At 40.7% G+C, this 13,246-nt stretch overlaps 1 protein-coding gene across 3 annotated transcripts; it reads left to right on the forward strand.

Moving 5' to 3' along the window:
* The first annotated feature begins 12 nt into the window (after positions 1–12).
* On the forward strand, positions 13–9,837 carry COPS4 (COP9 signalosome subunit 4). 3 transcript variants are annotated; one of them, XM_075090338.1, is made up of 11 exons: positions 342–420; positions 1,365–1,491; positions 1,618–1,697; positions 2,481–2,632; positions 3,911–4,014; positions 4,935–5,088; positions 6,207–6,357; positions 6,764–6,934; positions 8,252–8,367; positions 8,702–8,786; positions 9,290–9,837. In XM_075090338.1, the coding sequence occupies exons 2-11, from the start codon at positions 1,442–1,444 to the stop codon at positions 9,421–9,423; spliced, it is 1,197 nt and encodes a 398-aa protein (XP_074946439.1). In that variant the 5' UTR covers positions 342–420; positions 1,365–1,441; the 3' UTR covers positions 9,424–9,837. The 3 variants fall into 3 exon arrangements, with proteins under 3 accessions (XP_074946440.1, XP_074946438.1, XP_074946439.1); XM_075090339.1 differs by lacking the exons at positions 342–420; positions 1,365–1,491 and adding an exon at positions 13–99; XM_075090337.1 differs by lacking the exon at positions 1,365–1,491 and having other exon boundaries at positions 33–420.
* Positions 9,838–13,246: the final 3,409 nt, after the last annotated feature.

The following is a 13,246-nucleotide window of genomic DNA, read 5'->3' on the forward strand; positions in this document are numbered from 1 at the left end:
GTGCTTCCGGGCCCGCCCCACCCGCGCCGGACAGCCCGCTTCCGGGGCCGCGCGCGCTACTCGAGGAGGACCCAGCCTTGCCCCACGTTGAGACCACCGGTAAGCCTGCACGCACCCACGCCCGATTATATACGTATATCTTTCTATACGTGCTGCCCTGCGGCCCCAAAGGGAGGTGTGTGTAGCACCCGCACGAGCTTTATCCCCGCGGCCGGGCTTTGCCCGCGAGGACGCCCCCTGCCACGTGACCCCGCCGCGCGGCCGCCCCTCTAGTCTGCCGGCGGCGCGGCTCTATGGTTGGAGGAGGTCTGCGGCGCGCGACGGGGACGGCGGTGTGTCGGCGAAGATGGCGGCCGCGGTGAGGCAGGACCTGGCGCAGCTGATGAACTCCAGCGGCTCCCACAAGGACCTGGCGGGCAAGTGAGTGCCGACGCCGGCCTCCCCATGGCGAGGCGAGCGGGCGAGCGAGCGGCCGTTGGCGCTACGGCCGTTGGGGGGGGGGACGAGGGGCTGCCGGGCCCTGGGCGGGCGAGGCGGCTCTTGCCCCAGCAGCCGCGCTTCTTTAAATAAAACGAAGAAAGAAAGAGAGATATCGCCGTATGATTAAGTAATTTTTTATTTAATTTTCGCTTCTAACGACGGCTTGCTCTGCGCTGGCGGTGTCTTAGTGCAGGCTTTCACGCGGGGCCTCAGCCCTTGGCCGTAGCTCCCTCCTGCCCGCCCGCCGGCTGCGCGGAACTGATCGATTGGGGGATTTATCATCCTCGACTGCTATAGATATGTTAGTAAATCTGTTACTATATTTATTTATTTATTCATTTTCATTAGGTGGGTATTTTGGTTGGCAGATCTTGGGGTTTGAGCTACTCACAGTGGAATGTGTCACATAAATTTTCCCTCCCCCGAGGGTTCAGTCAGATGTCGATCAGACAACTGAAATTCTTAGAGTCTCAGTCCAGTTCCTTATTTTCTAGAGGAATTGCTTCACTTCTGGGAGTTTCATGTAAAAACTTGGAAATGGCTTCAACATGAGCATAGTACTTCATCAGCATTGCGCACGCTGGGGTTATGGTCCAGGCAAAGTTAAGCTTTATGAAGCATGAAAACAGGAGTTGCTGTTTTTGCAGGAATAAACACTTAAAAATGCATAGTTTGTGCCTATGTTCATGTCAAATGGCCGTAACATACTATTTACTTCCCATTCCCAACACTGTTCCTCGTTCTCATTGAAATGGCATTTGGAACATTTGACTAAGTTTATTAATCTTAATCCATGAGCGATATAGTTTTGATTATTTCTCTGTGCACTATACTAGGGACGTGATTTTTTTTTTTAACCTTGAAAATTGCATGTATATTCACAGATAACAAGACGATGAGCTATGTTATCTGAGAATCTAGTCCTAGGATTTAAAAAGAGCTAGATACCAGTTCCAGGTGAATGATCCAGACATTTGAGCTCAAACAATTTGGAAAATTGCCACCTCAAAGGTATAGAAAATATAAGCAAAAGTAGGACTCTGACATAGAAAATAAGCAGAGATAAAGAACTTGACAGTGAAAAAATGTGTCTTATGACTGATTTTTTAATCTGTTATTTTTTTAATCTGTGGACAGATATCGTCAAATATTGGAAAAAGCCATTCAGCTATCGGGTGTAGAGCAACTTGAAGCTTTGAAAGCTTTTGTAGAAGCAAGTAAGTGCATCTGGTATAATCGGTTGCACACTGAGTGAAGTCCAGGTCTGTAAGATTGTGTATTTGTTAGCTCTCCATGAGGCTATGTGAATACATGATATTTTAGTCCCGTTGGAACTCAAACACAACTAGAAGAGGAACCATCATCGCCACATTCAGAAGTTAAGGGAGAATGGACTTGTGCTTTGTAAGTTGTAACTTTCCAGCCTGTCAGTGTGACAGCGTCAGAAGGTGAAAACGGTCTCTGTTGAATAGTAAAATTGATACTGGATGCCAAGAGGTATTTAAACTAACAATGCCCTTCTTCCCCCATTTCAAGTTAGTTTGAAAAACTGTCAAGAAGAAATAGGTAGGGTTTTTTTTGGTGTGTGTTGTATTGGATGTTTAGCTTATTGAATACCTCTGTAAATTATACCTGTTGTAGTTTTTTTAATTTGAGAATAAACTTAGTAAAATTTAGCCTAAAGGTTTATGTTGTCCAAGATGTTTCAGCAACTGAGAACAGTGATTCAGAATGAAACATCTCTCTAAAGTATAAATCAAAGTGAGAAATTAATTATCTGTTGGGTTAGAACACTAGTGACCCCTAGTGTAAACAAACTATTTCTGAGAGAAGAAAATTCACCTTTTAAAATCAAAGAAGAAAAACCCCCTTCACTTGGATACAGATTTAAAAACTTGAAATATTCAAAGTTTATATAAAAGCAAATGATCACTTATAGTTCAGGTACTGATAAGCATTGCATCTATCTTGTGTTTTTTTTCCATGCGTCTCTGAACCAGTGGTGAACGAGAATGTCAGTCTAGTGATCTCACGTCAGCTACTGACAGATTTCTGTACCCATCTTCCAAGTCTTCCTGACAGCACAGCCAAAGAAATTTACCACTTCACCTTGGAAAAGATACAGCCTAGAGTTATTTCATTTGAAGAGCAGGTGAGACATCAATGACAAGAGGTTTTTTGTTTACAGGCTTGGCTTTGTTTTTTTTCCCCTTACCTGCTAACTATTTTAAGTCTTTAAAAAAGCTGTTCAAAACAGATATTCTTACTTGGAGTCTAATTTTGAATTCCTGTACATGCAAAACCTGAGGTAAATGCAGAAAGTATTTAGGACTGTGCAAAGAATACAGACTTTGTCTCTTCATCAGGATGCTGGGCATGTAATTCTTCCACTACCAGAAAATGACTTCTTGCAATGAAACAATACTTGTGCTACTGAAGGTAATGTGAAAAGACAGACCGGTACTCTTTGTATTGCATTTTACCCAACTAATGGAACAGGCAGGTGATACAAAGAGAGAAGCATCTTGACAAATAGTTCTTGTTTCAGAATAAATATCTCTGTGTGTGTATTTTAGCCATAATCATTTTACCAGAAAAAAATGTTTTCTTGAAATCGCTGTTCTAGTTAACTACTGAATGTGCGGCAGTTCTTTGTCAGTTCAGTTCTTGGGTTTGTTGTACAAGTATTTACCATCGATCTGAGAGTTCTTATAAAAGATGTTTATATAAAAAGCCTTTAAGATCTAATATTTTAGAAGAAAAGCAAGGCAGTTTCTGCAGTTATTTGTACTTGCTTCTCTTTATCTTTTGTCTTTTTAAGCAGCTTTTGCTCTCAGTCTTAAACTGAACGTGCTTGACTATATGTTATAATGATTATGCATAAATTAAATCCAAGGCATCATATGATTTCTTTTTTTTTTAACCACACTTCTGCTCATAAAACGCAGATTGTAAGCACTGATATTTTACCTGCTGACAGCTGCTCTACAAAGTAGAAGTTACTGCATTAGGATCTAATCATAGTTCACCCCATTCATGTTTCACAGGCATGATATGAGGTATAACTGCAAGAAATGGCTTGTGAATCTTGGTGCTCCAGTTCTTGAAAGCCTTGTTTCATCTTTTTAAAAGCTTTATAAAAGGTTACTACTTGTTGCTCCCTGAAGATGCAATCCTTTTAACTTGCCACAAGCTTAAGTGGAAATGCTTCAAATCAGCAGTCATATTTAAAAAGCTTGGTATTAAAGCTTGATCCAGGAGTCTCAAACAGAACTCTTCACACGAGGGTAGTTGTGTACGTGCAGGTTGCTGCGTCTGTGAAGCTGGGATATCTGTTGAGGGGATTCATGAACAAGAACAAATACTGTGAAAGTTAATGCAGAACCATTCAACTTTTATAGCATTTGCTATTGATTTTATCATTGTTTAGGTTGCTTCAATAAGGCAACATCTTGCATCAATCTATGAGAAAGAAGAAGACTGGAGAAATGCAGCACAAGTGTTGGTGGGGATCCCTTTGGAAACAGGGCAAAAGTAAGTACTGTGCTAGACACAGTTCTGTGTGGTTAAGTATACTTGCTGCCTTTGTACTTAACTAGACCAGCGAGTGAGAATTTTGGGGGTGCATATTTTCCCAGGGTTTCAGTAGTTCAGGCCAGAACTACTGCCAAATGCCAAAAGTATAGCTTGATGACTGTACACTGCAATAAACAGTTCAGTGAGTAAAATGACTGCACCAGAAATTTTGCACTGCTAGTTGTGTCGATAAACAGTCTTTTTGATAGTATTTTACAAAAATGGTTCTAAGGTTCTTGAAAGGTTACAGTTCTTCCACGTGTTTGGCTTTACAGCTCAAAATGAAGAGAGAGTTTGAAACTGGATATTAACAAATAGTTAACAATTTAACAAAATAGTTAAAGTTGAGTTTTTTGTGGAGTTTTTTATGTTTGTTGGTTTTTTTTTTTTTGTTAAGTCTAGAACCCTTGCTGTTACTTCTCTCTGGCTGTTCTTTCTATGCTCTTTCTCTGTATGCATGTAGAAGGAATTGCTGTAGGTTTTGTCTATTTAGCACCTATTGGTTCGAGTGCAAGTTTGCTTCTTAACTCAAGTGGCTCACCACTTACAGGAAACTTCCAATCCACTAAAACCAGATCATTAGAATGTACATTTGTGTCTTGGTGGACAGCATTATTTCTACTGGTGTTTGTAGAAGCCTATATTCTCTCTATAGGAGCCTGTGGAGTGTATATATATATTCCAAAGTTCTATATTTGCATTCATCTCAAATTTCCTTACACTGAACAGAGATCACTAATTTTGGTGTTAGTGAAAAAGAAAGCAGGGTAAAGCAAATGTAGCCAAGTGCTTAAAAATCATAATACATGTTTAGAACAGCAAAGAGCAAGGGTAGTTGTGGAGCAACTCTGAGCACTTGCTTTTCTTTTTCTCTACAGACAATACAATGTAGATTATAAACTGGAGACCTACCTGAAAATTGCCAGGCTGTATCTGGAGGATGATGACCCAGTTCAAGCAGAAGCTTATATTAATCGAGCTTCCCTGCTTCAGAATGAATCAACTAATGAACAGCTGCAAATCCATTATAAGGTTGTCTAACTTGCTTTATTGCTTTCTCTTTCTAAAGGGAAATGATTCCACTTTGAGATGTTTTTATGTAATGCCACTTGATAATGAGAAAAGAGACAAAGGGAAAAGCTTCTAAGTGATTTTGGGGACTTGAGAGCCACATCTTAGCAATAATTCAAGAGCTCATTCCTTATGATTTGGACATAAGTCTATAAAGGTTCCTTAAATGCCAACTTTACTGATTGAAAATAAAACTTAGGCTTCAAAACATCTGAAATATTGTTGAAAATATTACCTCTATCTGTGTCTGTAAATCTAAGAGGGGGAAAAAATTCATGTCCCATATTAGGGACAACAGAAGCTCCCTCCCACTAGTAATTAAATAGTAAGTCCCATCCGTAAAAGTAGCTTTAAGTTTCATGTAGTAAAGTGACTGCTAACCTTTCTCCTTATTTGTGGGTTTACTGTCTACATAGTTCATACGCTAATTTCTTGAATCATTTTAGTAACTAGGATAAGTAGTGATAACTATAGCATGACAGAACCATCAAGTGTGGTGGTGTTTAAAATTCTGCAAGTCAAAGCAGATGTGCCATGAGCTGTAACTCAGGGTGTGGTGGTTTTGGTTTGTTGGTTTTCCCTTTTCTTTTTCTCCCCCCCCTTATATTTTAAAGCATGCACTCAGTTGGAAGTGTAAATATTTTCTGTAAGCATTAGAAAAGCACAAGGGAAGGGAGAGAAGAAATATCAGATGCTGTTACAGTGCTGAAAGGCAAAAGTAAACACTTGAAACATATAAACTGCTACCTAAGTGCTAGCTGTCAATGTCAGTAATGAAGGGGGAGCTTATGTAAGTACAGGATCAGCTGTACAATATTTCTTTTACTTAGTTTCTGGCATTTAGACATTTGTAATGTTTAACGTGAAGAGTGCTGGGAAATGCCCTTTGAATTGCTTTGCATGATACTTTAGCAAGGGATTTACGAGTCAACCTAATCATCCGAAGACACAGATTTCCCTAGGATGCAGTAGAGCAATATTTATGGAGCTGTCACTTGATAATGTGGCAATTTATACACACCTATATTATGCAGCCACCCCTGTTAGTTTTTTTTTCCTGAGACATACTTTCTTTTTAGGTTTGCTATGCTCGAGTTCTTGATTACAGAAGAAAGTTCATTGAGGCTGCCCAAAGATACAATGAGCTCTCCTATAAGAGCATAGTCCATGAAACCGAACGACTGGAGGCACTGAAGCATGCTTTGCATTGTACGATTTTGGCATCAGCAGGTAAAATACACGTTACGTTTTTGTATAAAACACCCAGCAGAGCTATTTCATATCCCCTGAAGCAAGTCAGCTTGTGCATTACTTGTGGGGAGGGATCTTGTCACCAGGGTTTGGTGAGGAATCCAGAATTGTGGACGTGGTGTCAAAATTACGTGTTGGCATACTGTTAACTCAGAGTTGGATTACTTCTGTGTCTTTGCCAGTGATAAGGTGGCATCTTGGCTAAAGGTTCAAAAGATAGTGGCAAACAGTGTTTTGGAACTGAACATAACTGAGTTCCTTCTTTAGTAGAGCTTTGTTGGTTATTTGCATGTATTGAGGAAAAGAAAGATAACTTTCTGTTGTTTACCTCTAAATACTCAGTGCTTTGGTGATAATTTATGAGGATTCTTCTTGACTCTCCTAGGACAACAGCGTTCTCGCATGCTTGCTACACTCTTCAAGGATGAGAGATGCCAGCAGCTGGCAGCCTATGGGATCCTGGAGAAAATGTATCTCGACAGAATCATCCGTGGAAATCAGCTGCAAGAGTTTGCAGCTATGCTAATGCCTCACCAGAAAGCAACTACAGCTGATGGTACATATTTCTCTAAAGCCTCCTAGTGCTAGGTGCTCATCCACAGGAGTTGTATTTGCCCAATGCAGTCAAAAAGTGTGTTGGAAAAGAATTTCGTATTGCTTATGTGATTATTTTAAAATTATTTCCCAGCATGATGCCCTCATGAGTATAATTTAATAATAAAGCTTCTTAGCCATCGTTCATCTTTCTCGTTGGCTGTTAAGGTTTTGAAATACTCTTCCAGAATAAAACTTGTAAAAATCTTATTTCTCTGTCCACGTACAGTCCTCTTCACTGACAACCTCCCAGTATTTCTAACCTTGCTTCATACTTTGAGTCTCTGTCCTTTTGAACTTCTCCAGTTCTAAGGCACTGTTATTAATAGGATGCCTAGCAACATGTGACATACATGTAGGCTGTAAATGGTTTGTGCGGATGATAAATTTATTTGAACTGCTTCCTGACTTGACAGGAAGATGATAGATAGTGAGTGGACTTGGACCTCACACTGTCTCCAAATTGTTTTCTGATCCATCTCGCTGACATCTTATTAGATCTTATTAGAACAGAGTGTTCTTCCTGGAACATGTGAACAGTGAGAAATAATGTGAAGTAATGACTTCACTGGAATCCTAAACACACTGGTCTCAATTTTCTAAATAAGAAGAACATTGAAGTGGAAAAAATATATAAGCATAAAATGCCTCTTAATCAGGAAAACCTTCCTAGTGAACAATACTCATTAATTAAGGACAAATAAACAACTCTAATCACAGAGATGAAAACTGCTTAAAGGTACTCACTATCAATAAGCTGCAGCCCTTTCCTTGGGTCAATTTGTTGTTTATTTATAACCTGTACTTTTTGTCTGTGTAAGTTAAAGAATGCAGGTTAGTCGGCCTTTAATAATGTGCTTATCTTCAACTAGAGGTAAAGGGGCAAATGAATTAAACTGTTAAATCAAGAAGAGGGAAATTAGATGAGGGTTTATCACCATACAAGCACAGTAAGAGAGAGGTTAATTGTACCCCCAAGAGCTGTAATGAATAAATGAAAACGGAATGGTCTTTCCATTTGGCAAACCCAAGGGCTCCACTTGATTATTCTAGAAATTAAATAAAAAGGTTTAAGCTACCTGTCCTAAAATCAACCACATGCCATCTCTCTCTTTGTTCACTTTCTTCTGTGTAGCATAACACTGATGCAAGGCAGGTGCATCTGGACCTTCTGCACACATAACCCTTGGGGAAGAAAAGCGTTTTCCATCTGCTTTACAACACAAACCAAGTATTTAAACATTATAGTAATGGAATATTTTCTCATCTAACTCCTAAGGTTCCAGTATCCTGGACAGAGCTGTTATTGAACACAACTTACTGTCTGCAAGCAAACTTTACAACAACATTACTTTTGAAGAGCTCGGAGCATTACTAGAGATCCCTGCAGCTAAGGTATCAGTTTTCTACATTTTTTGTAAAAACAAGGAGCATCAGAGACATGAGAAAATATCTGTGGTGAATATTAGAAAATAATTAAATACTCCGTATTATGAGGAAGGTTAAATATCTAGCACATCTTATTTGAAGGAAAGGTACACGATGTGGAATGAACAATAGTGGAGTTAGATGCCACTGAGAGTATGTCTAGTCATTTAATAATTACTGTTGTCTGTAGGTTCTGTGTCCTATCCCCCCACTGTGCAGAGATGTTGAAAAACCCATAAGGACTATTAAGTGTTAATTATTTTAAAGTTTCTAACACCTTTTTCTCTCTTCATTATTTCAGGCAGAAAAGATAGCTTCTCAGATGATAACTGAGGGTCGCATGAATGGATTCATTGATCAGATTGATGGAATTGTTCATTTTGAGAGTAAGTTTAACCACAGTAATTAATTTTTTTAGCACCATTCAGAGTGAGCTTTTTGAGATGCTGCCTTACAGTGTAAGTAAGGAAATTAAGTTTCTTAGTATTTTCTGTCTGAAGTGAGCTTGCTGCGTCTTGCTGTGGCCAGGAGGTGGCAGAGTTTGCCTTAATGGAGACCCACACTTCACACACCCCCACCCCGGCATTTTCTTGCCCACCGGAAAGTGAATTTCTTTCATCAGTCTCTTTGTGGGAACAGGTTCACTAGGAAGTTCTATGTTCAATTCTACTTTGCAATGCAGGAGTTAGGCTTATAACAGACAGCCAAAATCACTTTAGCTTTTGAATACAGGAATGAGCATGATGTAGCTGCGAGGAAGGCTGCTTCTGTGAGGTAGGTGAGGGCAGTGGCCGAAGAGGAGGTTACAGTTGAAAAGACAAGGGAATTGCTAAGACTTACTTTGGTTTTTATGGGTTTTTGTTTGTTTTTTTGGTTGGTTTTTTTCCAGCTCGTGAAGCTTTGCCAACTTGGGACAAGCAGATTCAGTCACTGTGTTTCCAGGTTAACAACCTGCTGGAGAAGATAAGTCAGACAGCCCCAGAATGGACAGCGCAGGCAATGGAGGCCCAGATGGCTCAGTGACTGATTGTGCAGCCATTGTCTGAATGGAGGCAATCAACTGCCTGCTGTGCTGGAAGAAGGGAGCTGAGTAGGACTGTGAGCCAAATGAATAACCCACCTTCATTTCTGCACCTTATGCTTTCACTGTGGCTTAGGACACAATTAGGTGACACCATGTTTGGTGTGACAGTCCTCCAGTTCTCTGAGAATAGAATGATGCTGTTGCTGCCTCTGCATTGCACTCTGCTGTCCTGAAGGCTGTGGTTTTCATGTAGAAGAAGCTGTAATGTCTTTGGTTTTGGTTTATTTAATTTTATTTTTTCCACTGTACTGCTATAGCTTTGTAGCCCATTACTTGTCCTGCTGTGAAAATATAAGTGCCACGTTTCTTTTAGTTGTAATCCAATAAAGACCGGAATGAGCTACTTGGTTTAAGTGTTGTAGGGACCTGTTTTTTTGTTAGTTTTTTTTTTTCTTAAGCAGTAACTTGAAATAAATTGAATTTTTGGAATTGTCAGTCTCAGCCCCCGAAAATGTTAAGTGAAAACCAGCTCTTTTTCCTTCTCTCTGTTTGTAAAACACAAGTCTGAAATCTTAACTGAAAGAAATACTGACCCTTCTCTGGCATTGGTGCAGCAGGGCACAGAGTTATCTGTGCTGAGAGATAGGGTAAAAAACTGTTCCCAGGAGACCTTGTTGCAATGATATGGTAAGTGATGAGAATGTAGCACATGCCAAGTAAGGTAAGCTGCACATGCTCTTTGTTTTATTGTCTAGGTCAGCATGAATTGGTAATTTTACAAAAGTATCCATAGTGGTTTTTTGGAACTGGAGGTGTAACAAGAGACTCTGACAGGTAGGGATTCTGCACTACAAAAGATTGAACACCTTCTGAAACTGGAGTGGCTGGAGAATACTGTGCAGATTACTTATATAAGGAGATACGACAACTAGGTAAGGGTGTTAATGTGATAAGCAGGACTAATTTGAAATGCTTATGCACAGCAACAGAATATCAGAGTGGCCCTTGTGATGCTTTTTAGTCTGGAGTTATGCAGTTGTGCATCCTTATGGTCTGCCAGATACAGAAGTCTTATTGTGCTGTTTCCTGGAGAGGTTTTCACAGAGAGCTCTTCTGGTAATGGACAGGCTGTTCCTGTGCAGAGGTTATGTTTTAGTTTGAGGTGATCTCATTCAGGTTGTAATACCAGCTTTGATGTGAATTACCTTAGCTCCTTTTTCATTTCAGTCAAGTAATAATACTATTAATGAGTTTTTGATCTATGTTCATCTTAGTCTTTTTGTCTCAAAAATCTGGAGGGTGATGTCTTCTCAAGTCAAAGGTTTTGGCTTAATCCACAGTTCTGATGGTTTGTTTTTTTTGTTTTGCCTTCCCCCCCCCCCCAAGTTTATGCATTTAGATTTGTAGTGCTAATTTTCAGAAAAGCCAGGAGCCTAGTGAAGGGTGGTTCATCCACAAATAGGATGGACTTCTGTCAGCCTGGCAGGTGATATTTCTGAGTCCCAAAACAACTGGCCAGGTAAGTTATGATGGCTCCCAGTTGGTGGCATCCTTTAGTTTCTCTGGGAGGGGGAGCGGTGACAGAGCAGCTATGGGAGCAGGAAGGAGCTGCCCACCTCTTGACAAGTTTACTGTAAAAGAGCTGTGGAAGATGACTGTGGAAAATTTTCCAGATCCTTATTATGCATGGAGGTTGGGTGGCTCTTGTCCTGCAGTGTGGGCTGACATAGTCCGGTATAAGGGTCTGTCTACTATGGTTGGTGTCTGGCACTCTGGACGCTCACCTGCAATACCCACAAGGTCATCTGTCTTACTAAATAGACTTCTGCGTTACCCTCTAACACAGCAAATGTAAATAATTTACTCGCTACAGGAGAGATGCTGGTATTTCAGTAGATGGCAGTAAAAGCCGAGCTGACCACAAGCAAGTCCTGAGCACGCTTTACACACCTTTTCTGTACTGCTTTTTCCAAGTCAACAGTATCAGAACTCAGCGCTGGCTTTGTATACTCGTTGGAGAGATTACTTTATATCCAGATGACCTTTTTTCATATCAACTCTCCCAATTACTTTAAAGGCAAAACATTATGTGGACAGTGTAAGACAGTATCTAATCAGTGATTAACCTGAGTTGTAGTCTAATCTAGTATCTGCAGAAAATATATACCGTTCAAAAATTTGTGATTATACTTTTGATCAGTGAAGCGTAGAGACTGACTTCATGATTAAAACAGAAACTTCAAGTGATGTGGTAAATCTACTCTCTTAACTTAGTGTGGCAGGTACACCCCGTCCCGCCCCACTCCTCTAGAGACGGCTTTTGGCACAGCGGTCGCTGGCTTTTCGCGCCTCATTTTCGCGCCCTTTGTGCTTTGCCGTGCCCCCCCCAGGCACGTGCACCCCTCGGCGGGGGTGGGTTGGGGGGGCTCGCCGCGGTTCAGAGAAGCTCCTGGACTGTGACCGGTTGTGGCACAGCTCGGACCGGACCCGGGGTACAAACGGGGCGTCGCCGGAGCCCCCCTCGGAGCCTCTGCCCTTGGGCTGGGTGGGCGCCTGAGGGAACGTCCCGGGACTGAGCCCCTCGCCTGCTTCTGGGTGAGTGATTCCTTCTGGATACGTCCTTCAGTGAGCCCTCGCCCCCCGGGCGAGCGATCGCACCGTCTGGGCACCCCGGGGAGAGTTCCTTTTTGTGAGAGTGTGTGTGTGCGCTTACTTTGGAGCGTCATTCTTGTGTATGAACGTGTAGTAACGGTACCCCGGCTGACAACTCGAATCTGCTACGTGTTAAATGTTATTGGAGGGCTGACTGAGTTCAGTTTACCCGTTTCTCATTGCTTTTCTGTTGTGGTTTTGGCTGTTTCGTGAAAAAGAGTTGTTTGAGCTTGTCTTTTGTTTAGTATACCTCTGTGACACTTAGTCATACCATTACAGCTTGAGTTTTGCAGTGTAACCTTGGTTAACGACTGTTCTACAGAGGATCAGACATTCTGCCTCATTTCGTTATAGTAAGTTCATTGCTTGCCTGGCTTATCCAGAAATAATCACATATGTTTTGACTTCATTTATATTCTCTTTTGCCCTGGAAAAGTGACATGTGAAACTCACATTACTTAGGGATTTGGGGTTAGGTTGGATGCACAAGCTCTTATCTATTGAATGCTACAAGGAGATGAATTCATGGTTTTGCAGTAACAAAAATTTAGCCCTATTGGAACAAAGTATTCATTGCCAAGATTTCACTCATTTCACTGTTCCAATCTGGAAGAAAAAAACAATTTCGGAACCATCTAAATATGAAAGCAACAGTTGTAGAGGAAGCTGCTGTTTCCCAAACAAAAACAGACAACAAGGATTTGCATAGTACGGGAACTGACATAGGAAAGATAGCAACCTGAAAATTTTATATTTGCTATTAATAAATATTATATGTAACTTTTTTTAAAAATGTGGTAAAAAATAGAGATACTGCATTCACAGAATTTTAATGTATTTAGCTACTCTTTTTCCATTTCTGCTGTTGATGTTTAAAAAAACCACGACAAACATTTGAGTCTTCAGAGGCTTTTATGCTTTGTTACCTCCATTCTGTTGGAAACTCCATTCAGTCAATTGCATATGTAGTTGCATACCTTGGACGCAAGCAACTTTATACTTTTCAACTCTTTAGCTGCTTATAGAAAGAAAACCAAGACAGATGACAAGGCAAACATCCCTCAAGAAAGGAATTAACAAGGTTTCAGGATGTCAAGCTCAGGGTGACGGCACATCACTGCTCTTCAAAATAATTTTACAGCACTAAGTATTTCCTATCAAATCAAATTC

This window comes from Phalacrocorax aristotelis, chromosome 4 (assembly GCF_949628215.1).
Source record: "Phalacrocorax aristotelis chromosome 4, bGulAri2.1, whole genome shotgun sequence".
Lineage (NCBI taxonomy): Eukaryota > Metazoa > Chordata > Aves > Suliformes > Phalacrocoracidae > Phalacrocorax > Phalacrocorax aristotelis.

Coding starts and splice junctions, on each gene's coding strand:
- COPS4 (XM_075090337.1), top strand. CDS start 347: ATGGCGGCCGCGGTGAGGCAGGACCTGGCGCAGCTGATGAACTCCAGC. Junction 5,089..6,206: donor AGCTGCAAATCCATTATAAG/GTTGTCTAACTT, acceptor CTTTCTTTTTAG/GTTTGCTATGCTCGAGTTCT. Junction 6,358..6,763: donor TACGATTTTGGCATCAGCAG/GTAAAATACACG, acceptor TGACTCTCCTAG/GACAACAGCGTTCTCGCATG.